The sequence below is a fragment of the Odontesthes bonariensis genome, chromosome 10, assembly GCF_027942865.1.
Source record: "Odontesthes bonariensis isolate fOdoBon6 chromosome 10, fOdoBon6.hap1, whole genome shotgun sequence".
Taxonomy (NCBI): Eukaryota; Metazoa; Chordata; class Actinopteri; order Atheriniformes; family Atherinopsidae; genus Odontesthes; species Odontesthes bonariensis.
In genome coordinates this window covers 32,556,965-32,582,068 of record NC_134515.1, presented here as the reverse complement: position 1 = coordinate 32,582,068, position 25,104 = coordinate 32,556,965, and the positions used below count along the sequence as shown (strand labels likewise).

At 40.9% G+C, this 25,104-nt stretch overlaps 1 protein-coding gene across 1 annotated transcript in view; it reads left to right on the top strand.

The window, feature by feature from the left end:
• tshz2 (teashirt zinc finger homeobox 2) overlaps nt 1-21,734 on the top strand; it is a 37,017-nt gene extending 15,283 nt beyond the window's left edge. The window contains exon 2 of the mRNA XM_075475309.1: nt 17,759-21,734. Within this exon, the coding sequence (XP_075331424.1) occupies nt 17,759-20,796 (3,038 nt within the window). The 3' untranslated portion in view covers nt 20,797-21,734. The remainder of the gene's footprint in view (nt 1-17,758) is intronic.
• The last annotated feature ends 3,370 nt before the right edge of the window (nt 21,735-25,104 follow it).

The window sequence follows — 25,104 nt, the reverse complement described above, 5'->3', positions numbered from 1 at the left end:
GCATCGTGCTCATGAAAAGACTCCTCAATTAATCGAGATAATGTTTAGCAGATTAGTTGCAACCTCAATCTGTCAGAGGTTTAAGTTGGTATTTGCGGTGAGTCGTCGAGTATTTCACGTTTAGTGTTTTTGTGTGTGCTTGTACTGAAGTTTCAGTTTCCAGTGTTACCGTGTAGTAGTGTGACTGGGCACCATCTTGTGTCCTGAGAAATAGCAGCAGGCTGCTCTGTGGCAGCACACCAGCTGCCTGTAGTGGAGAGAAAGAGACAGCGGGCTGGCCTGTCTCAGATTTGGGTCTTTGAGTTATTGACCCTGCTTTATAAACCCCTCTGAATGACTTTGGCGTAATTCAGCCTAAAAGTTTGCACTGTCACCGGGATGAGCTAACTGTCTTCACTGAATATATGGGTGCAATTTTCGAAATAGGTTTATGGCAATTCTTGGGAGAGGAGGGCGAGATGGTGATATTACTGACTTTATCACTGCAGCTGAGCAGCATCTACCACCTCTGTATCTCTCTATTCCTCCACTGTGGAGCAGTGAAGAATCACAAAGCACAGCCATTGTAAGCGTTATTAAAGCAAAAAGAGTCCAGCACCTAAATGAGGACAGGGAGATGATATGTCATTATTACAATAATGCTGCATTACTCACTCAAGCTCACATGTTTTTCTTCTCCCTTTTAGGATTTTAAATTTACATTTAGTGGCATCCTCAATATACAGTATGTTGCATTGTTTGTAAATGACTCTTGTGTAGTGGCTAGCTGCAGGTTCTATGCGGTGCTTTTTATGACATGGGTGATTCACTCTGGATTTGTATTCATGTGCAGTTTCTTATGTTGCTATTAAGGTCTCATTTTGCTTGTTTGCTCCTCAGGTATTATCTAATGAGTAATTTATGGATGTCAAACTTTTTCAGTCGAATGTATTTCATTTTCAGTTCAATTACCACTTGAAATGAGTGAAACAGAAGCACAGTGAATGCAACTTAATGAGACTTGTTTAACAGCAGGAAAATAATGACTCATTCCGTGTATAAATTGCACCTCTAATCCTATTTACATTTTTTTCGGCATTCTTAATATATTTTCTAAGTGTAATATGAACAGCTCATTGTTGAAATCTTTTTCTGCTTCTTTTATTTAATGTGTTGCAGGCAGAATCTGAACCTGTAAGAATCTAATATACTGAGCCCAGTATAGTGAATCCCATAAATTGATTTTGACCCAGCCTTTTGAACAAAAGGAACACTGTTGCATTGCCATCCACAGCTGATGCCACTCCCTCTTTGGCTCACACTGAATACTCCCCTTTAATCGTGGGATGGGTGGTTGCTGGCTGGAAAAAAAGAGGAAGTGCTGTATTTAGTTGGTTATAGAGAGGTGGGCAGAGAGAGGATGGGGTTTCTGTGACTGGCACCGATCAATCACTCTGTGAGGGGAAGTTAATGAAGCCGGCTATGGTTTATTAAGGGGCTGGAAGAGAAAAGATTACTGCAGGGCCTCAGCTTCCCAGAAGACCAGGGTAGGAGGATACAGGGCACCGCTAATGGTTAGAGGCTAGAGCTAGCCATAAAGCAATCAAGGTGTTTACTCTTAGCTGCCTTTTTTTTTTATGTGATCTGGGTGTGAATTTAAAATTTGTCTTTGGACAGAAGTTAAACATAACACCTCTGAAACATAACAAAAATGCTGCCTGTTGGAATTAAACTTAGACAGTTATGCTGAGGTCAAATGTATACAACATGTAGAAAATGTGCCATTTCACAACTTCTGACCTCTGTGAGTTTGCCATTGTTTTGGCATTTGAAAACACAATCCTGATTTAACGCAAACACTCATCGGATGAAGTCAGTAAAATAACCTTATTCTGAGGAAATATGAGCACACTGAAACCATGGCACTCTCTCAGATACTTTGAAAGACAAATGTGTAGCAGGGGAGTGAAAAATGCAAAGCAGATGTTTTTCTCACCGTTTTTAATGGCAGCAAGACATTACTGATGCCATTAGAGACCTTTTATAGCTTCTTTTAATCCCCTGGCCTGCCTGAGGAAAGAAACCCCTTGTGGTTCAAAGTAGCCTCTTTACTTCAGAACAACAATTTGAACCCATTTCCAACTCACTTCCCTAATCTGCCACAGGGTTTTATATGGCTTCCTTTGTAATTATTTGGCTCTGAAATCAAAGGTAAAGAGGCATTAACATACACCTCTTAGGTAAACATATGTGGCTGATCATGTTGGTCTTCGCTCAAAAGTGTCTGTTGTAACAAATAGTATCCAAATACTGCAACTCATTCAAAGATCTTTTTTCCCCCCTGCTGCATCTTATTTTAGCCATTTGGTAAACATTTTCACACAAAACAATCTTCGATACTGAGATCCATTAATATCTTCTGACCCCGCCTTCATATCAAACTGATAGGTTTGCATACAGTGTGATGTATGCTGCCTGCTCCCTGCATCAGACCCAAGCGGTAAAACTCAGAGGAGCACTTACAGGGGTCTGGTTAGGGGCTAAAAATGAGGAGGAGATGAACTATATGGCTCCATCCCACAGTCCAGTCGACAGTATATCAACGGAATCGCAGTTGTATGGGTGTGTGTGTATGTGTGTGTGCCTGTGCACTTCCCATAAATATCTCCCTCCACCCTCCCCCTCTCACCACCCCAAAGGGGCCTCTCTGATGGTGATGGCGAAAGGATGTCGCTGTCTGGGTGATTGAGTGCTGCTGGTCCTGGCCCTGGGCACATCCCTGCGCTCTGAGTCCAAGTGGGAGGCCTGCCGCTGAGCACTGGCCTGGAGGGACTAGCCTGGAGGCGAGCAGCCACACAGCAGCAGGATGTGCTTCTCCTTCTGTCTCCAATGGAGGAGCATCCAACTCAGTATAACGGCTTCTGTCACTATTAACAGAGCAGATGGCAGATAGTATTTGATTTCTTTAAAATTTTAATTTTCTAATTGAAGCACTATATACTATATCTGTGTTGCCCTGTTTGAACTCTCACACCATCTCTTGAAGTCATTGTCATCCTCATCACTCAGAAATTTGAAATAATCGAGGAGCAGTAATTAGCCTCACTTGCTGCATTGTAATTGGGGGCAGGAGGTTGCTCAATTTATATTTTTTTCCCCTGTTTGGTAATTGCAGACTTTAATTCGCCCATGTTTAATTTTTTTTTTTCTCCATTTTGCCAAGCTTGTTCCCATAGATTCCGCTGTTATTTTAATGCCGTGGCTCTTGTGCCTTTCATCAGTCATCAGATGCGCCAGCATTTTGAGAGAGGGGAGAGTTCATTCTGGAGGCTCACTGTCCTATTCCCTTTTTGGGTTTCAGTGCCGTCAGCCTTCCCACCGCCTCCACCAAGAGATCCTTGACACTGTCCAGGTCCGTCCTACTTGGCAAGAGGGAGAGCTACAGAGAAAGGCAGAGTTTATTTCCTGTTCTTGTGAATCATATATCAGTACAATTCCCCTCTGTGCTGTTTGGCAACGGCGGAATGACGGGTGTCATTTATCATACGGACTGAAAGAGGCTGTGGGAAAAGGGATTTGAATTCTTCTGGAAGTGTGTGGACTCTCCTTAGCGGTGAATCATTAAACGGAGGAGTTTTTCAACAGGGATATGAGTAACTCCTTGCTATGCCACTTTGTTCCACCGTTTCACTGGCTGATTCAGTTATTAGAAGTCTCAAAAACAAAAAATCACTCTATGAATTGTGAAGGAACATGGCATTTAACTTGTAATTGGGGATTGTGTCCTGCTGAATCTATTAAGACACTCTTCAGTCTTGTGTTTAATGCAGATCCCTGTGCACGCTTTGCTAGAGTTATATTTAGACTAATTTGAATTTACAAATCTGATTAGTACTGCAATTGTCAGCTTCTTGTTGTCCTGCAAAGTGATGACATTTTCATCTTCCCAATCCAGTTATTTCCCTCTCTTGGTTATGGTGACTGCTATTTAAGATTGGGCTTTATACACAGTTTGTATTCCTTTGGATTTTTCTTTTCACGTGTCAGGGACGGTTACTATATCCCACATTTTGAGCTGGGTGATCAAAGAAAACAACTTTTGATAAGGCTGTCACCAGCTCCTCAGCTGCACTGGCAAAAATAAACGTGTCAAGCTTTAACTTATCCTCTGAAAAACATACTCCTAACCCCTGCTGCTCTAATTGAGTGTAACTTTCAGAAACCTGTGAACACACATGCAAAGCTGTGTAGATCATAAATCAGGCTTCTATAGACAGCCCCACCCTGTCTAGAGCCTCCCCGAAGGAGCTACTGGTTTCCATAAGCTGGCTGGAAATCAACCTTTTCTTTATGGTATTTTTGTACCAACGTTTTGTACCTACGTTCTCTTTTTTTTCCATCTGAAAATTAGTTGAAGTCCTCATCAAATGAAATGTGTCAATAAGGTATTGTGTAGGGAAATGGGTCTCGGTGTGTTTAAGCTGTCAGCAACTGTTACCTGTCTCTCATGTGCAGATCACAAAGTTAAATGTGCTGTCAGCAAGTCCTCAGCTAGAAATAGACGTGTTGAGGTTAGCCTGAGAAGCACCGCCACCCCCTGCTGCCCAGTAGACTGTGGATCCATCAAGCAAGTGAACACATCAAATACAAGCGGGAAGGTGTAATGAAGCACATTTTCAGGTTTTGAGGTGTTTGAATCCGTTATAAAACAAAATGAACCTTTTGTGTCGCATTGTCCAAAGAACTACATCGATATCATATCTGATGTTTTATTCTGTAATATTTATATTTTAGACTATCGCAATATTTTCCACAAAGGTCTAAGCTGCCTTCCTTCTTGCAGAGTTATAATTTGATGTTTTCTGAACTCAAGTTCGGAATGTGTGACCTCTCCCAGAGGCCCAGACTAGTGTCTTGACATGTAAGTCTGCCACCGCCCGCTAAAGAAGAGTGTAGATGCCCCTGAGGTAAATGAAAACATTTGGTTCTTGCCAGAATTGTTCACATCTCAGCTGGGCCACATGAGCTGGCAGGTGACGCGTGTACTGAGGAGAATTGGTAGTAGCCTACTTCTTTTCTTCCGCACAGGCCGTTCAGGCCACAACCCAGAAACATAGACGAATGTGTTCTTGGCTCAGGTGAAACTGACTAAGACAGGTGAAATGCAGCCCCTATTCTTTGTCTTTTTGTGTTTAGGGATGTGTTTCTTTCACTACTTGGGATACCACAGCAATAATCTGTTTTTAAAGTATTCTTCTTGGCCAGTAATTGGTCACTGTAGGGTCTCAACATCCCCCTGATGGGGTATTTCAAGGTTTAATCAGTGGCAGTGTTTTCCTGATCATGCCTCTTTTCGTTCAGTAATTTTCAGAAAAAGCTTGACATTAGGTTACAGTCTCATATATCAACATCTGCAATTAACATACAATCCACATTTAGGTCCCATGTGGAAGTATGATTGCAATTAAAAGCACAGGGCAAATGTTAATTAAGTTAACTACCTTAAACTGGAAACAACGTCACTTTTAAATGATTTCACTTTTAACCTTGCACTTCTTTTTCTCTTCCATTTATGTTCTCATCCTGGTGCAAATTACAAGGAGATGCAATCAAAATGTTTTTTCTCCTTAAACGTTTTGCTTGAAATGGAAATGATATTTTACCAATACACGCACATGTTGTTTACACTTTATTTTAAGCTTTTAGGTGAATAGAAGGATGCTCGCCAGTTAACATGAAGCCTTGTGGTGGATAACACTGCGGTTCACCGGGTTATTAAATCAGAGGGAATAACAGGCCAAGTTCTGGCCATTCTGGTGATTGATGAGCCAAGCTTTATTTGCTGAGGCGGTGTGTTTGTTCCTGTGTAATTGTCTACCAGATGGCTTAGCTAACTGTTCTTAAATGCCTTCAGACCTGCAGGGGTCTTGGGTCTTAACATTTTCCTGGCTAATGACATAATGCCTGCAAACATCTCATACTTTTTTCTCCTATACTTTTCTGATTTGTAATATTTAAGATCAAAACAGCTTTGCAAAGAATTTCGTCTTAATTATTTCCTCTGTACGATTCTGTTTTTACTGTTTTTAAGTCACTCCATTTTGGGAAAATGGGCCCACTCAAATTTGAAAGGAGATGAGAGAGAGAGAGAGAAAGAGAGAAGCAGGACTCCAATCTACCTGTGAGGAGTCAGATTGGAGGAGAAAATGGATCTAGGTGGCAGCGCGAGTCATCAATCACAGCCCCTCAAGGGGAGCTGCAGCTAAAGCTGCTCTGAAGTACTATCTGTCAGCTGCTCCAATCCAGCCGGAGGACCAGAGAGGGGCTGTATCGCCACCCATCAGCTCATACCAGCACACAACTGCCATGTAAACATATGCAGGTGCTCCTGTCAAAATAACCCTCGTCCCTGCTCACAAATGATCAGTTAGCCTTCTTGTTGTGATGATGTGTCCTCCTACTGCATGTTTTAAAAAAAATAATGCACTTTCTGTCAGATTTTGGAACAGTGGTGGGTGGTTTATTGTAATTTATAAATGAGTGTGCTGTTTCACCCCGCTTTCCTCTGTCCCTCCCATCGCATCCCCGAATGAAGCCACCATGTGCTTCTCCACTCATGTCGGGGCACGTCTGTCGATACTTCTCAAGATGGATAGTTATTCTGCATGCTTATTGATTCGGCACAGGCCAGAGATATAAGTATCATTTGTCATTTCTGGAATTATTTGGAGTCCTAGTTAAAACCCAGAACGGGGGGGGGGGGGGTAGCCGTGCCTTGGGGGGGCTTGGTAGTTGGTGGGGGTGCAGTGACTTGTCTGGGCTTTGATGAATGACTGCATGGGTTTTTGGTTTTTATTGCGAGCGCCGGGGCCCTTTAGCTGCTATTTGCTTTCACCATGGTCCAAGAAAAACAATGCGATGGATCCAAGGACTGAGCAGCAACGTCCTGTCACAGAGTGAAACGCAGCAAGCAGGGTGGTCCAGGCAGAAGAGTCAGGAGGAGGGTGGGCCTCGGACACTACATGCTGCTTTTCCAAAAAACCCAGCAGGTTCGAAGCCGTCCTGCTGCTCTGTGCTCCCAGCTGACAGCCTTGAAACACATGCAATGAATTTGAATATTCAGAATCCACAGCATAATGACAAACAGATTTTACTCTTCAAAGAGCATACAATGAGGAAGCGGAGGGATGTTATGTGGTAACAGTAGCTCTGGCGTGTCCCCTGTGGCTTTGATTATGTCCCGTTTCGGGCATGAGGCCAACAGCAGAGCTGGCTTCATTACTGTATGGATCATCTTTTAAGACCATTTAAGATCAACGAGAGCTATTGTCCACTAATGACATAGACTCCAAGAAGTTCATTATACTCTATTTGATTCATTCCGCTCAACAGTCACTTATTAGAAATGTGGAGTCAACAGATTTGTTTCCTTTTTTGTAAATTAAAATAAATAGTTCCTTTTTCAGTTCAGAGGGTGACTTAAAAGTTGAATCAGATTGTTTTGGAGTTGGGCGAAGGAAAAGTGTTTAACAGAGGAGCATGTTTAACAGCAACAAAAGAGCGAGAAGAGAAACCCCAGACACATGAGTGACAAGTAATTATTTCCCTTGTCCATCAAACTGTGTTTTGATGCGAGGATGCGATCAAACATGATATGAACAATTTCAAGCCTTCAAATGAAAATGATTCTCAAATCGTGCGAAGCCTGAGCATGAGCTTTAGTGTTGCGTTGCAGCATGAAATCATTCACAAACATAAAGTCATAGTTTATCACACACACTGGCGCAATGGACAGAACGCAAGTTTTTCGGACCAATATTATTTCCACAGCTTTTCACTGCTCGATGACCATTGTGCATTTATTTCCATTTCAGCTTGCCAAAATGTATTCTCGCAGCAGGAGAGGGATGGAGGGAGAGAGGGCGACAGCTTTGTGGGCCTTTCAGTTTTTTGTTGGTGAATATCCCCTATACGCTGTCGACTGACGAGCTGCCCCGATCTCCTTTCGCAGCCCCCAAACAGGACAGGGCACCAGGCCTGCTTTCAGCTCTTCTCATGCAGGCAGATCAGGCCGCCAAGAGGCCTGAGAAACACCGCTCAATCTTCTTACATGATATATGAGTATGAATTTGTACCGAACAAATGCTCACCACAGTATGCCATGAAAGAAGGTATTTGCATTTGTAGGGCAGCCTTCTCCATGTTGTTTGCCAGAGCAGAGAGGGGACAGACAGCAGAGCCCTGCTTAATCCCTTTGGAGAACTAGTGCATGAATTGATATATCCTCCTCTTTTCCCCTTGCTAATGTCTTTCCTAGAACTTGAACAAACAGCCTGTGCGTGTAGAACACATAAGACAGATGTTTAGGATTACTTTCACCTCATTGCTCTATTGTGTGCACTTTAAGGGAGCTCAGCTGATGTGGAATGCCACTCATTCAGGCTCTGTGCTCCTACAGGGCTCCTCCTGCTTATCAAAGTGCCATCTGCACTCAAGGCAGAACAACACAATTTTTAAGAGTGGGATGTTGGGGGGATGAAAAGTCTTGTATGCCTGAATGCTGTACTATTGGTGTTTTTTTCTTTATTTATGTATTTATTTTTATAAAAAGCAACCTTTTCTCTTCCAGTTTCTCATCTCAGTTTGGTGTGTGTACAGATGTAGAAACAAATGAGCCAAACCAACACTGATATTGTTGAAGGGTGACATTATCTTTGAGCAGAGCACTTATCTAATCTGGCTGCTGTTGGACGCTGGAGGATGTGGCTGTGGGACATGGGCTGGGGATGCTGCATCTTTAATTACCATTGATATCGCAATAGAGAAGAGAGGGATGGAGGAGCCGGCGGGGGGAGGATAGGAGAAGGGAGTCGAGAGAGGGAGAAGACCCGTGTTCACTTTTTAATTAAGGCTCCGTAGTGTAACTCGTCAATGTACATTATTGGAAGAATGAACGTCAATGCCATTGCTTTTTTCCCCCCTCCTTTATCTCTGTCAATGATTCAAAGACATGATTTATGGTTCGTCTCCGTCTTTCAGGATCATCCATCAAGCGCCGGCTCTGCCGCAGCGCCACCCGTTGTAAATCATTCTGAAAGCCTGTCACTCATTTCCATTAACCGTTCCTCTGTCGCTCTGGTCTCCGCCTCCCTCAACCTCCTCCCCTACCTCCACCTCCCCCCACCCTTCTTCCTCTTTCACTCCTGTCTCCTCCCCCTCAGTGCACAACCTACAGCCACGCAGGGTATCAGTTCCGTTCCGCTGCTTCGTCCGCCTACCTTCTTTTCAATAAATTAACCACTTTCTCCCATGCAATGAACAAAAAGGCTTTACACTCGTCTTGCAGTCGGCACCTACTCCTCCTCCATTAGCGCCGAGCACCTTAGAAATGTCATGCTGCTGACTTGTGGGTTAAATGAGGAGAAAATATTTTTGTTGCCCTGACTTTTCCAGTGGCAATATTTGAACAGCTTTGATATGTTTGCAGTCTGTCATTAATGAACAGATATTCCACATATGGCGCGCTGCCTCTGGTTTTATTGTGTTTCCTTTATTGTAGACCTGAGGATAATGTACCTTTTATGCATTCATTCTGAAAGTACTTTTCTCATATTTAACACTTAATGGATACAATATTATGTCGTTATTATTTCATGTAGTAAAAGCATCATTAAGTGGGCAGCCCTGCTATTAAACACTGTTGGTTTTCTGTAAAATCAACCAGCAGTTTAATTCACACACTCAAACAATGAGTGTAGTCTTTAACTAGTTTTAATAGAAGCAAGTCGTATGAACACAAATAATTGGCTCAATGGAGTGACTGTCAATCTCTCACAATGGTTGATGTGCCTGCTCTGGGGAGCCCATTTCTCTGGCTGCTTTTTTTTTATTATTATAATCAACATCTAGATATCAACACAGCAGAGTACCCACAAACAGCAGAGAGCCTGTTTTGAGGAGAAACTTTCAACTCTTGGGTGCCAACACATTTCCCTGTTTGGGCAGCTATTGTTCTCAGAACAGGCTGTCAAAGTGACAATGCACACCAGGCAAATTCAGAAGTTTGCACTTTTCAGAAAACAGCGGGCCCTAATCATTTCGTGGAGGACACTTGACAACAAATTTGCCATTAAAATGAATGTGAATAGGAGGGAGCTGGCTGTTTTGAAGCTTTTCTGCCTGTCTAACTGTTGCTTGTCTCGTCCCGCCAAGCTCCAGGTTTGGCTTGCTTGCTTCTCTCCCTTTATGCTTGCCATGAAGCAGCCTTTGGTCCCCCTAGAAACTGACAGTACCATGGTTCAGCTGCGAATTCACTCTGTAGCCTCATTGTATTTAATGAAGGGAAAAAGTGGCAATATACTATTAATGAACTTGGAATGTAAAAAAAGAAAAAGAAAATGCTTCCCTTTGCTTAAAACTGCATAGAACTGCTTGTACAACGAGAGCTTTGGCTGGAGCCCATCCAGAATCTAATGAAAGATCCATACAGGAACAGAGCGGCTGGGAAGAGTTGGTGAAATGCAGATTGTTTTAATAGAATACACACAGTCTCCTCCAGCTGCACTATCAGATTCATCAAGGCCTGACCTTGATGGAGGGCCCTTGTTGTTTGGGAGAGCCAGTGTTTAGGGTTCATGCAAAGTTTATGATGCAGGGCTTATGTGTACTGTGTATACATGTACTGCTCTCAGGGGAAAACTAAAAGGAACGCAGCAAGAAGTGAAGACTCGCCACTGGCTGGGTTTTTTTTATGCTTTATGCTATTAATTAAAGAACACACAGGGCATTAAAAGTTTAAGACAATTAAATGTTGAATTTCAAACATCTAATGATGAATCAAATTTGTGGAATTAAAAACCTCTTTATGTCGTCGGGCTAGTTGGCACGAGAAATAAAATGGCAGCTACACCATCATACCTTTCACTCAGTATCTCATAAAACCAGAACAAAGGCCCTATGTGTTCAAGGCAGTGGTCCTTTAAACGATGGCCCACTTTCCTCCCCGCTGCCACGCAAACATTCTTGACTGACATTCAATCAGGGAAATTTGAACCGAAGCAAGATGGTCTTTTATTAGTACCGCCCTGTTTGCTCGACTGGTCAGCTCCAATATGCGAAGCAGTTTGAGTGGCGTACTGTAAGATGATGGGCTCACTCTCTGATAAGGGTGAATGAGGGGTAAACTGCTATTCTGCAGAAAGGAACCATCAGACCTCATCATGTCGCTCCTGGAGAGCAGTGTCATGGGCTCTTCAGAAACCAAGTGACAGAGCGGCGCGACGCTGCTTCCCTCCCGCTTGTGGAAAACACACTAGAGCTGAAGCCACCCTGCCTCTGCTCCACCAGCTGGAAATGTATCAGTTATATGTAAGAATCTAGCAAATATACACTTGAGGCTTTTAAGCCTCTCCAGATGTAACTTTATCCTACATGCTCATCACGCTGTTTAAGTATATATTTGCCCATTAGCAAAAAAGGACAAATAGGAGATGGTCATGCAGACGCAGTAGATAGTAATTCAAAGTATAGACCTGCTTAAATTGTAATAAGATATATTGTCTTGCTTCACTGCATCTTATACAGATAGTTTGGGATTTTGTAATATTTGTCTCTGGGCATTCTGCATCCTTAGTGTCACATTTTGCCTGTGGTGCTCACAGATGTGCAGTGGTAGAAGAAGTATTTTGATGATTTCCCTCAGTATGAGTAATAATCTTAAAAAAAAGTTATGGATCTGTTTAGACGCCATATTCTTGTTTGCACTTTTTATGCATGGACTCACTAACCGAATAACTTCTGAATAGAGATTCTAAGCTCAGACTGTAGGATCAGCCTCAAGGATAATATTTCAGTCCACATGTACTCCTGATAACCAAATGCTAAATGTATCTTTCCACTGCAGGTAAAATAAAAAAATATTTCAATCTTTATTATCAATATAATGTATGTATTTGAAAGCATTACATTTTGTTTACTTGAATAAATTGGCCATAAAGAGGGGAGGTGGAGTTGATATCAGATTTCAGTACAATATAGTTTTATTAATTAGAGATCTTTGAGCTAAATGATTTAATTTCTCCTAGTTCCACATTTTCTCTCCTTTTCCTTTCTCCAGATTTTCCCTTCACCAGATTTGACCATTTTTAGACAAGAAAAACAACAAAAAAACAACTAGGTAATAGTACACGCATAGAAATTCAAACATTAAATTGTTATTCCAATGTCAGAATCTCAAGTTCTTGCTTTGCAAAATGGCCCCTGTCAGTCTTATACTTTATTATTATGTTGCTTGATTATTTCTGTGTCTTGTAGATTAGAAATTAAAAAGAGGAGGCTCCGAAATGTTCCAAAGCTCAGCACTTGAGTAAATCTAATGGTCAAAACCTTGATGAATAAAACCAAAATTACTTTTTGGGAAACCCGCTTGAGGTAAGTGAAATATTGCACTTTAAGAATTTCAAGTTGACCCTGCTCTGTGAAGATGTCTCAGTAAGACTGGTTTCACTTGTGTCTCTATCAATATGATGAAACCATACATAAATACATAAAAATAAAGAGTATGTGAGATAGAATGAGAATGTTGGACACATAATTATCTCCTCGGGTGCTGATAGGGGACCCTTTGGTGAGATGCAACACCAGGCAACAGCATGTGATGTGGTGGCAGTGGCACATTTAAAGTGATGACTTAGGTGCTGGAGTGCAGATTGCAGTGCTCTCCCACCGCTCACTTCCAATTAGGCAGAGGGTCGACTGATGCGTCTCGGAGCAGAAGCTTCTAGTAGGCATCAAAAGGAGCAGCATCGTTCGGTGACATCGCAGAGAGAAGGGGCTCCTGGAGGTACACATTGCAGTCTGATGTGGTTCCGTAAATACCAATGATTAACATCCACCGAACATGCAAAAGCAGACTTTTAGAAATTCCCACCTTTTGTATCACTGCATAAAAATGCTCCATAATGAACCATAGTAAGCGTGCTTAACGTCTGTGTTCAGTGTGTATTCCAGAGTTCTGTGTTTTTAGTTAACAGAATGTTGGTTGTGAAAACATTTTTGATTAATTGCCATAATTATTGTGATAATTTTTGCCCAAATGAACAGCCAGATGGCAGGATATGGTGTCATATTTGCGATCCTATCATATTAATCTGGCTCTAGGTCCATCTGAGCACATTGTGCCATTTGTTGTGTTTACAATCTGTGCTCAAGTTGTCCATGTCTTTTTTTTATTTTTATTTTTTATTTTTTTATTGAGCTGCAAGGTTTTATTTGATTATATTAGACTATTAAATATTTAAATTGAGGGTGTATGAAAGCAAGGCATTTATCTGCATGAATAGCTTGTGTTTAGTGAAGTACGTAATGCGCTTTAAGTAACATCTCCTTCATGCATACAAAAATAACTAAGAGTGTTTCCATCTCTTGGTTTTGTACGCTAAGCCTCAAAAAGATCCAACAAAACCACGTTGCAGGGGTTCATTGTGGCTCTTAAAGCCACTTCACATTATCTGAGCTGTTTTTTTTTTTACCAGAATATGTACTGTGTTGCCCTTAATAAGCTGAATACAGTGTGATATGGTTTCAGTTGCAGTTTTAACTGCACAATTTTTTTAAATAATGGCTTATGTGGGTTTAATGACTAACTCCTATTTAAAAGAAAGTCAAAAACTATTCCACTCTGTGATATCAATTAACCTCGCGACAAATATCGTCAAAGGGAGCAGCCCGAGTGTGATTGTTCTGTCTTTACTCTGCAGTGTCCTTGGGCTCAGGGAGGCTGTTTTCTGACAGGGAACAATGAAGAGAGAGGTGTTTACAGATCTTTACAGATAGCTCCGGGGCTCACAATTAAGTCTTCACCATTTCTCATGTGATTCAGTTCAGAATTAACTTCAGATGTGTCATCAAGGCTATCATCAGGATGTCTGACAATGTAGCTTTTTGATCATGATGTGCACTTCTCACTGAGTTAGTCAAATATCACTGTCAAATATTAAACCTTGTGGCATGTGTTTCTCATTCTAATGATAGCTCACAGAAGAAAACACATCAGGGGGACTTTTTAAAGCATCCTGTTTCCAGTGTTGCAAGCAATGAAAAAAAAAAAGAAATCTAAACTTTGTGAGGAATTATGTTTTCCACAGCAAGTACTTTTTGACTGACATTTCACACCTATTTATAACAACAGATGAGCACCATAACTAAGTCTCTGAATGTACAGACACAATTAACTGGGTACATAGTTTACATGTGAGAAACGCAATTTTACATTCACTGATACAGCCTTGAAAGTGTTCACTGATCCTGGCCTGCGTTGCTAGTGTGAGCTCTCTCCCCTCCTTTTCTTCCTCTCTCTTTTTTTTTCGTTTCATGGCATAAATCCGGTAGATGAAAATGTCATGGAGCAGGTTCATTTTGCAAAGAGGGTTTGATTGCCATGTGCGTGTAATTGATTGTTCCAAGGACAGGGGGAAATCTAGAAATGTCATAACAGTCCTGCTTAGGTTGGTCCCACCGCTAGGCAATCAATGAGAAGTAAAAAGAGATATTGATTTGCGAGCAGCAAAAACTGTAGCTTGAGACAACCAGAGAGCAGTGGGGGAAAGTGGCACAGACGTGCAGACCTGTCACTGGCACCTATGAATTACCCAATCTTCTCTGAAGATAGTGTTACCTCAGATACTCTCAAGGTCCTGCGATGGTTACTGCAGCTGTGCATTAGCTAAGCTGCTCAGACTGCTAACTCTCTGTGGCTTGTCAGATTAATGAAGGAAATGTTGACCTTCCAAAGGATAAATGTTGATGTTCTCACCATTACAAAAGTTTCTGCTGGCATGTTAATGGTAGAAACAGAATACCCCTTCACAGCTGTCACATACATTTCTAAAAATGATTGACACACTTTGAATAGACTCACTCACAAGGAAGAGGGGAGTTGTAGTCTATGAAGATACTAATGCTTACAGCGGAGGTATAAATATGTTATCATGTTAACATCAATCCAGTTGGCAATGCTAACGTGAATGTTGCTCTAAATATCATCTGTAATTTTCTTTGCTGTTAGCTGGTTTCTCTGAATGAAGGGGAAAGGTCTTTTGGCTCAGAAACAAGCTGCTGCTTCTGTAAATCCAGGCCTTGCTACGCCAAGAGTCTGTTCTAACGGATAAAGGTTATAAACACTTCAACTGCCTGATTTATGATGGACACCCCAGGTTTTTTGACCTTTGCATATCTCTGTCTGAAGATATAAATTTGTCATGACACAGATTGGAGGCTTTACAGCAGTTTATGACATGCTAAATCTTAGGCAAGGCATGCCAGCGTCTTGTTTTGTATGGCTGGTCAAGCTAAGAGTTGTCTTACTTGGCCGCATTTTCAAAGCAGCTATTTTCTATTCTCTCATATGGTAAAAACTATTCATGTTAGGGCTGTTTGTTTTTGCTTTGTAAGATAACGCACGCATTCAACTTCTTTTAATAGTACTGTTTTGTGACGCTTTTTTTTTAGGTACCCTTCATGAAGTGATGATAATTTTATTTTGTTTGTTTCTAATTTAATGCCATTGTCTTTAAATCACATCTTGTATTAAAACTAATGCAGCTTGGAGTTGTAGGAGCACAGTGGTAGACCAAGATCTGGCAAAGCACTGTTACAAATGGTGTGAGAAGCGGAATCAGGCATGTGGGTAGGTTGGAGTGAACCCTTCCAGAAGGTTAATTGGTGCCTCTGGATGTCTGCTACTTAAGGCATCTGATAGAAAGGCATAGAACAGCAGGAAGGGCAGCTGTTAATCTGTCAATTCCATCCTCAAATACTATAATAAGGACATTGACATTAATATTGACATACAGTAACTTCGTGCAAGTGGCTATTTCCTGGAAGACAGTGCTTTTCTTTGTAAAATGCACAATAATTGTACTCACAGGCAAAAGTGGGTGGCTGGGACTAGGGATTTTTAAGCTGTGTAAAATATTCAGGACACAGGACAACTCCCTCTTTTGATGACTGTCCCAACCAGTCTTTACATTTTAGTGATACCTTTTGAAAAGAGAGGACATCAAATGGGAGCTTGTCAGAGGCATTGCTGTTCTTCACTCTGAATACTATATATAAGACTATAAATAAAACATACGTCTGTGCTCTTGACAACTCTCTCCCTTTGCATCAAGGGTGTTTTGGGGCCATTACTGATCTTGGCTGGTCAATCTAAAGATCCCTCTTGCGGTAGAGCAAGATCACAGCAGGTTGAGTCCTTTCAGTGTGTGTGTGTGTGTGTGTGTGTGTGTGTGTGCAAGCTCTTGTTCACCAGGCTCCAGTCCCTGTTTGTTTTCAAAGTCCGAATCTCTTCTCCATCTCCATCCATTAGCTGGCAAGCAGCCCATCTCCGGGGCTTCTCTCGAGGCACTTGTGAAATATTGATACAAAAAAGTCTTATTTTCAGAAGGCAAAGACGATGAACATATTCCATGGGCTGCCCAGTACGGGATGCCTGAGTGCTTGGCTGAAGCCATCCCCTCACGGAGTGCTTTCTATTCAGAAGAGAAATATTAACCACACGAAATGCATAAGTGCCTGGGCAGGGTTGTTATGTCCTATTCATATTTAACACGGAGCACATCTGGCATGTCTTTCCCAAAATGCACATTTTCCAGCGTGACTGTCAGGTGGAAAATATCTCAGAGATATGTGACAACTCTGAGCAACTGCATCTATTGCAGGATGTTTTCAAAATATATAAAAACAATAGTTGTGATAATGTTTACATGGTTCAATGGTTTGCAAGCTTTAAGATAATCTAAAAACGTTATTGTCAAAGAGGTTGCTTTTATCCTCTGCGGACTCTGCAGCCACATGGAATTCCAGCTGTGCTGAGTCAGAGCTTCCACTAATTGGATGATGGGAAACGTGTCAATTAAAAATTCTGTTGTTTAATTATCTGTTAATTGAAGCAATAATGTTTGTGCTCTATGAGTTGAGAGAACAAACAGGTGAATAATGAAAGAAGTAATTGCTGTTTATGAGACTGTCAGGGAAAATATAATGATGTGACAGATTGCCAGTAATATTTTTAAATTTTGTATAATTGTTAGGTTTTAACACTGATAACTGAATCAGTTTTTCCACCATCTTTGCAGCATATTTTAAAATTTCATTTAAAATTTCCCTGATGCTGAATTAAATAATTTTAGAACATTGTAATCCTTGCTAAATGTCTTCTGAAGTTATGCTTTCTCATTCTTTACAATCAGCTCATTTAAGTTATTTGTAGACTGATGTTAGACATTCAAAAAATCTGAGTTCATGTTCATCCATTCCTCAAATGTAGCTTCAGGGAGGCTGAAGCTACGCGATGCAGAACAGAAGGCTTTTATTTTCATTGCAGTTTTGAGGCATCCATAATCACTGCGGAATAGGTAATTTGCAATAACACTTAACAAGCCCCAAAGAAATCAATTTCCTTTTGTCACTCAGTGGCCAATGATTGTTGTAAACATCTCAACTTGAGGCCAGGAAACCCTTGGACACAGCATTAAGTCAATGGCCTGTCGTGAATCAAATGATGCTGTTCCACCAGCAGCAGTCTGTTACTAAAGGCTTTCTGTCCACCTATACTCTCCAAGCTCCCTGAACACAAAGCAGTTGTAATTATGATTTCTTAAATGGCTTAATCTTTAAATTATATGGATTGTCTAATTGAAAGTTAAGCTATGAACACATTGCATAGTTGCTATATATTGTATTTTAATGTAATTTTTTCCTATATCTCTACCATTTGCAGTGTACATGCCTGATGAAGATGCTGCTCTTCAGGATTCCATCACTGAAGAAGATGGAGAGAATGACACTCAAACTGAAGAGGAATGCTCAGAGAAGACCAGCCCCAAGACGTCTGAGGACAGAGAGCTGGACAACAAGAGCACCAACACCTACAGCAACCAGAACTCTCCCATCAGTGTCCTTTCCAATCAAGAGGTAGAGTTGGAATCGCGCCTGAGCGACAGCAGTGACAGACTCTCAGACTTCAAAACCTCATCCCCACCTGAGAGTCAGAGGGAGGAAGAAAGTCGCAGCTCAAAGCATAAAGAGGAGATGGGCAATAGCCTGGAGAAAATGAGGGCAGCCTATGCAAACTTTCTCTCAGATTCCTACTGGACAGGGATCGGAATGGACTTGAAAATGGGCAAAAACACTAGCAAAGCCAACTGTGACAGCACCAATGGAAGCACCAAGAGCGAGTTTGACTGGCATCAGGATGCACTCTCTAAAACCTTGCAGCAGACCCTCTCCCCCAAACCTGCATCCAAACCCAACCTCTTTAGCTCTGTCCACCTGTACAGGCAGACCACCAAACCATGTGGCTCAGTGTTCACTGGAGCCAGCCGTTTCCGCTGTAAGGATTGTAGCGCTGCTTATGACACACTAGTAGAGCTGACCGTCCACATGAACAAGACTGGACACTACCAAGACAACAACCACAGCAAACAGAGCAACTCCTCTGCCTCATCCTCTAAATCGAGGAAACGAAATTTGCAAGACATGGAGGGGAAACAGGATGCACAGAAAGTTTTAAAATGCATGTTCTGTGGCCATTCTTTTGACTCACTGCAGGATCTGAGTGTTCATATGATTAAAACCAAGCATTACCAAAAAGTGCCTTTAAAAGAGCCAATCCCAGTAATCACGCCCAAATTACTGCCACCAGCGAAGAAACGCTCCTTTGAAACAAGACCTTGCTCCCCAGACTCCACGACTGGGGTATCCGGCTACAGTGAGGCACAGCGGGCTGCTACCATTTCAAATGCTAACAACAATCGCTATGGATATCAGAATGGAGCGAGTTACACTTGGCAGTTTGAGACATGCAAGTCTCAGATTCTCAAATGCATGGAGTGTGGAAGCTCCCATGACACCCTTCAGCAACTCACTACACACATGATGGTTACTGGACACTTCATCAAAGTCACAAACTCAGCTTCTAAAAAGGGCAAACAGTTAGCACTTGACCCCCTGGCCGTAGAGAAGATTCAGGGCTTAGCTGAGCATGCTGCCAGTGACACTGAGGGAGAAAAGGTGTCTCCAAAAAATCCCTCCTCTGGGAGCAGTGAGAAGGATAGCCAGGGGGAAGGTACATCTGACAAAATGGAAGAAACTGAAACTAAAGATGACAAGCAAGAGAGTGAGGATCAAAAAGCGAGCAATGGGGCTTTTAAGTACCCTTATCTCCGTGAGGAGGATCTTGAGCAAGACTCAGGTGGAGGAGGGGACATTCTTAAATCTTTAGCCAACACAGTGGCCTCTGCCATCAATAAAGCTCAAACAGGGACACCAAGCTGGAGTGCCTACCCGAGCATTCATGCTGCCTATCAGCTCTCTGGCATCATCAAAAGCGCCCCTCTCTCTGCGTCTCCCCCTTCTCAGCTAAAGCAGACATTTAACCACAAGCTGAGGCCGATTGCCCCAAAGGGGAAGCTATACCATGGTGCTGTGGGAGTTGAGACTCCCCAGGGACAGCATCAAAACATGGACATCAAAAAAGAAAAGGTTGGCATTAGCAATGGCAAAGAAAGTCAGAATATTAAGTTTGATCTGGTGGAGAATGATGACAGCGATTGTCAGGATGATTCCTCTTCCTCTTCAAAGCTTGATGCAGACTGTGTGAATGAAGGAAGTGAAGCGATCAAAGGAAAGTTGAGCCCAGATTTCTCTGACAGAGGCAAAACACCGAGCCCCACTGCCAGCAATGGACGCAGCACTACTTCAGAGCCTCTCAGTGACACTCAAGATATACTTGGCATAAACCCTCTTAGTGCACTACAGTCAGTTCTCAACAATCATCTGGGCAAAGCAAATAAGCCCAATAACTCAAGATTAGATAAACTATCTGCACACTCACAGTCTATCTTTGCTGAGATAAATCATAGCAGCGAAAAACCAGCTTTAATGCTCAGAAGTCCTATAAGAAACAGGCCTGATAACAACTTTCTCTTTGTTAGTGATGACCAGCCTATAGACTTGACGAAATCTAAACACAGCAAGGCAAACTCCTTGTTGCTACAGCCCTCTACCCCTATGCCGCAGAAATATGCCCTATCTGACATTGCTGATATGGTCAAAGTTCTTCCAAAAGCCACTACACCAAAACCCTCCATACCATCGAGAATTCCGACCATGAAACTGGAATCAGATGTTCGGCGTTTTGAAGATGTGTCAGCCGAGGTTTACTCTGTCCACAAGCGCAAAGGTAGACAGTCAAACTGGAATCCTCGTCATCTTCTCATCCTGCAAGCTCAGTTTGCCTCCAGCCTCTTCCAGACTTCTGAGGGAAAGTACTTGCTCTCAGACCTCGGCCCTCAGGAACGCATGCACATCTCCAAGTTCACTGGATTGTCCATGACCACCATAAGCCATTGGTTAGCAAATGTAAAATACCAACTGCGGAAAACAGGAGGGACCAAATTTCTGAAGAACATGGACACAGGCCATCCAGTCTTCTACTGCAATGACTGTGCTTCCCAGTTTAGGTCACCAGCCGCATTCATTTCCCATCTGGAATCCCATCTCGGGTTCCAAATCAAAGACATGTGCAAAATGCCGGTAGAGCACCAGACGAAGGTAGAGGAGCCAGAACTGTCGAAGGCCCTCAGTGTTAGAGCCAACGAGGCTTTGGTCGCAGAGGAAGACATTGACTCAAAGTTCAAATGTAAGCTTTGTTGTCGGACATTTGCAAGTAATCATGCAGTCAAACTCCATTTGAGTAAAACTCACAGCAAATCCCCTGACAACCATTCACAATATGTGGAAATGGACAAGGAATAGTTTTTCATATTATTATCGCCACTTTTTTTCCTTTTCTTCCTTTTTTATTTTGATACACGGGTCAGATATTTCAACCATTTTTGAATTAGCATTGTGTAGTGTGCATCATTATGACTTTAAAAAATCATGGAGTACAGCAAAGACACACTGGTTAGAATTTGTGTAAGGAAACACTAAGAGATTATTTTGCACCCCGCTCAAATGCACCACCAGTAATAAAATGTATTACTGCTTGAAGAAACATAATTGCTGATGTTTGCATGCAATAGCCATGGCTATGACTACTATTTATTTGTATATGTCAAGTTTCAATTGTATTTCAATGACAAAATAATGAACTAATTGAACTATTTGTGCAACCTCTGAGATCCAGTACACCTGCACAATTGTGCAGCTGTTAAAACAGGTTGCCCAACACAATAACATACACACAGACCTGTACAGTGTATTGCTTTGTAAAGATGTTTTGTGTTGCAATGATAGAAGAAGAAGAAAAAAAAAAGAAGCACTTTAATAAATGTTTAATCACAAGTTTAGACGCCAATTCTGTACATGACTCAAAAACAATTAGACTGTTTGAAAACAATATTTCACATGTAAATATATTTTAGGAGAAAAACAGTGAGTTTAATGCAACAATTATTACAAAACAAAAGAGATGATACCTGTGATACCTGCACCTTTTTTTACTTATTCAAATAAAGAGTTAACATTTGATAACGGCTCGTATTATTTGTGTTTGTTTTCCTGCTCATCTTTACAATCAGTGTCATAGAGAGATCAGCTGATGTATTTTCCCAGAGTCAGTCCCTGTAAGTTAGAAATGCTCGCTTAAGGATTTTTTTAATCAATTTTCCTGCAAAAGAAAGAAACAATTGTGTACAGGCTTGTGTAAATTCTACAAATTTGTAGGAAGTTACCAGTGACAAGCAGATAATGACGTGATATTTGCTTGCATTAAATAAAGAAAATTTCAAGTAAATTTCTGTTTTCCTCATAATGTTTCAAATGACAGTTTTTCGAGGCAAACATCAGCTGTATATTTAGAACTATGAGATACAGTATTATTCAAGTGTCTTCCTGAACCCACCTCACCTGTCACATATGTCAATGTTTTACATCCACGGAGAACCTACAGTATTTAAGACAAAGGGCACCATCTTCTTCTGTATAGCGCACCATATTCTCTTTTCACCCTATGACTTTAAGATGCACTTCAAAGATATATGCCTCTGTCAGATTTTATTGCTTCCCCGTGAACACTGTTGCTGTTGCTGCAAGATACTATCATAACAATTAAACATATTTCCTCCAGCTCTATTATTTCATAGCTATTAAAAATAATTGCCTTCTAAATTCATAAACATTTTATGCAATTCATCTCTTTTCAAGCAATCAAGTCCTCAATTACCTCCACCCATCAAATTTCTATTTTATAACAGGCAACTGACATTTGATGGTAAATGGGAAAAAGCACATGGGCACTGTGGTGATTTGAATGCTGTGACACCAACTTGCCCCCTATTGTTGGAAATGAGCAGGCAATCACGTTGTTCATCAGATGACTCCTAATGCAGTTAAAGTATTCAGCTATAATTTTTCCCTGCATTTATAATTACTGTCAAAGACCACACACCTCAGTGAGCAGATTAAAGCTATAAATTATTTAGAGCCTTTCTTCGCCGATGGGTCTCTGATTTGTCTGCAGGGCCATTATGTTTTAGAGGAGCAACTTACTTCAGACTGAAGCAAGCATTGTTCTTAAGCTGCAGCAGAGACATTTACAGAGGAAACGATTAAAGTGCTGTGGTTTGTTTGTGTTTATTCTTTAAATTCAAAGTAGGGACCTGCTTTTTACCAGCTACACCAGATAGTTCACAACAACCAATGGGTCCTATATATTGAAATTATGTCTTTTTCAATGTTTTAACAATATCAATTGCAATATATTGATTTCAAATAATATTTCAGACTATATTTAGGGCACATCTACATTTTGAGGAATCAGCACAACCTAATAAAGGCTAAAGAAAAATTCTATCATCAGTGCAGGCACAGGAAAATTATTAGATCTAACTGTGATTTGCTTAGATAAGTCAAAGTCAATGAGGATTTACAAAAAGGCTGTGTGACTGTAACAATGAGATTAATACTATTCTTATTGTGCAATCGTTTAAAGAGTACCAAATGGAAATAATAATACTGAGGTGCCTGTTATTCAAATAAACAATATTGTCTTAATGTTTTATAGATACTTCAGATTACACATGTCATATAATTAAGTGAAATAAGCCCATAATTCTTTGGATGCTTTACATTAATTGATTTAGGATGTTTGCATATTAACACCGTTAATTGCACCGTTTATATTAGCTTGTCATGGCTAATTACAGCACGCACTTAGATTTCACTGTTCACACACACACACACACACACACACACACACACACACATAAATGTGCATGCAAAATCTAAGTGCCATACTTATCAGTCACAGACATATGCAATTTAGATTGAAAAAGTAAACAAATCTTGAGCAGCTCTATTTTTGCACTGGGTAGATTGCACTGTGATAAACCCCAACTATGGCTGCCCTTAGTGAGAAAATAATTTAAATTAATAATAAAAAAAATGGAGTATGCAATGGATGTCACATCTTATTCTAACGTGGAGAGGTGAACCACAACATGGCACCACATCCAGGCAAAACGTATGATCAATTATTTTCACTATAAGTATCAATGATTCTGCTAAAATCTTGAATGAAATTCTTTCTGAAACCACATAAGTTTCTCATGTCTGACTCAACATAAGAGCTACATTATTCTCTAGTTAAAGTTACTTTCTAAAGAATTCTAATAGCTAAGTTGAAAAATGAAATTATGCACATGAGTATACTTGCACTGCAGACGCAGTGAAACCCGACCTCACCATAACTGGCGCCGGCTCGCATATGCGAATCCTTTGTCAATCTGTCATTAAAAATACTATCAAATAATGATAAGTGCACGCTCTGTGCCTGCACTAGCGTGCATCTGGCTGATGCTGATGTGCTGTAATAGGGCAAATGCGCATCAGAGTTTGCCTGCTTCAATACACACAAAACATTTATACTGAGCCTGACTTTGCTTTGCCCTGTGCCAGACAAGCATGGATTCACTGCATCATCTGGCCTTTCAAACCGGAGGTGGGGAGGGAGGGGGTTCAAAATGTTCATCACACAGCAGCAGGGTAATGACTAGCTCATGTGTTTAATGAAGGGCTTTAGAACTTATAGCTATAATGACCCACATCCTAACTCCCCTTTCTCCCATTTATTCTCCCCAAAGTCCCCAGGTTATTACGTCCCTCTGAGAAATATCCCAGAAAGAACATTACATCTCTGCGTTTCTATTCATATCGTGCTTATCTGAACATTTTTATTGTCCTACATTGCTATTAAAGATATAGTGGCATGGTTTTATTTACAAATACAATGGAGCAAATATTAGGAATATAAAAGTAGTGAAAAACAATCCATCTAAATGCTGCTTTCTTTGGAGCAATATCTGCTTTATAATGAATTTTCCCTCCTGAAAATCCGAGCACTACAAGACAAAGAGTTATGCACGTATGTCTGCTCTCTTACATGCATCATATCTTCCAAATAGCCCATAGTCCTCCCTTGTTAATGGTGTTGCTTCAAATATGCTAATTAAGCAAAAATAAGTGATGAATGGAATACATTTGATCAATCAAGTAGGCCTAAGCCCCTGGTGCTGCATATTCATTGTACATCATGAATATGAAACCAAAGCCATTTATCAAATATCAGTTGCACATTTGTATCTTATTAATCATACATGCTGAAACTTCTGTCTTGTCAAAAAACGCTGAAGGTTGATGAAGCACTTGCAAAAAGGATTAAACTCAGGGAAGCAGGGGTAGTGCTTCAGTTATAATGTATGAGATATTCTGAAACTTCCAGAGTCTTAACGCCGGATCATTTTCAGACAACTTTGCACAATTGTCTGTTTAATCATTTCTCCTCTTTTTTTCCTTGCTCTTTACCTTCTTCACATGTAATGATTGTTAAGTGATTTCAGATGTCCCATACTGCAATGCTTTGAGAGAGGTTATTGATTCATATCACAACTTCCAAGTCATTGCCATAAATCTGAGGGCTGTATTTCAATATGTAAACCATTTTTTTAATTTACCTTTTGTAATTAGCACCAATAAGAGGGTTATAAATAAAAATGTATGAACATTTCATTTAACAATTCTATTAAATTATTACCCTAAATAAGTATTCATCAATCTTTATTT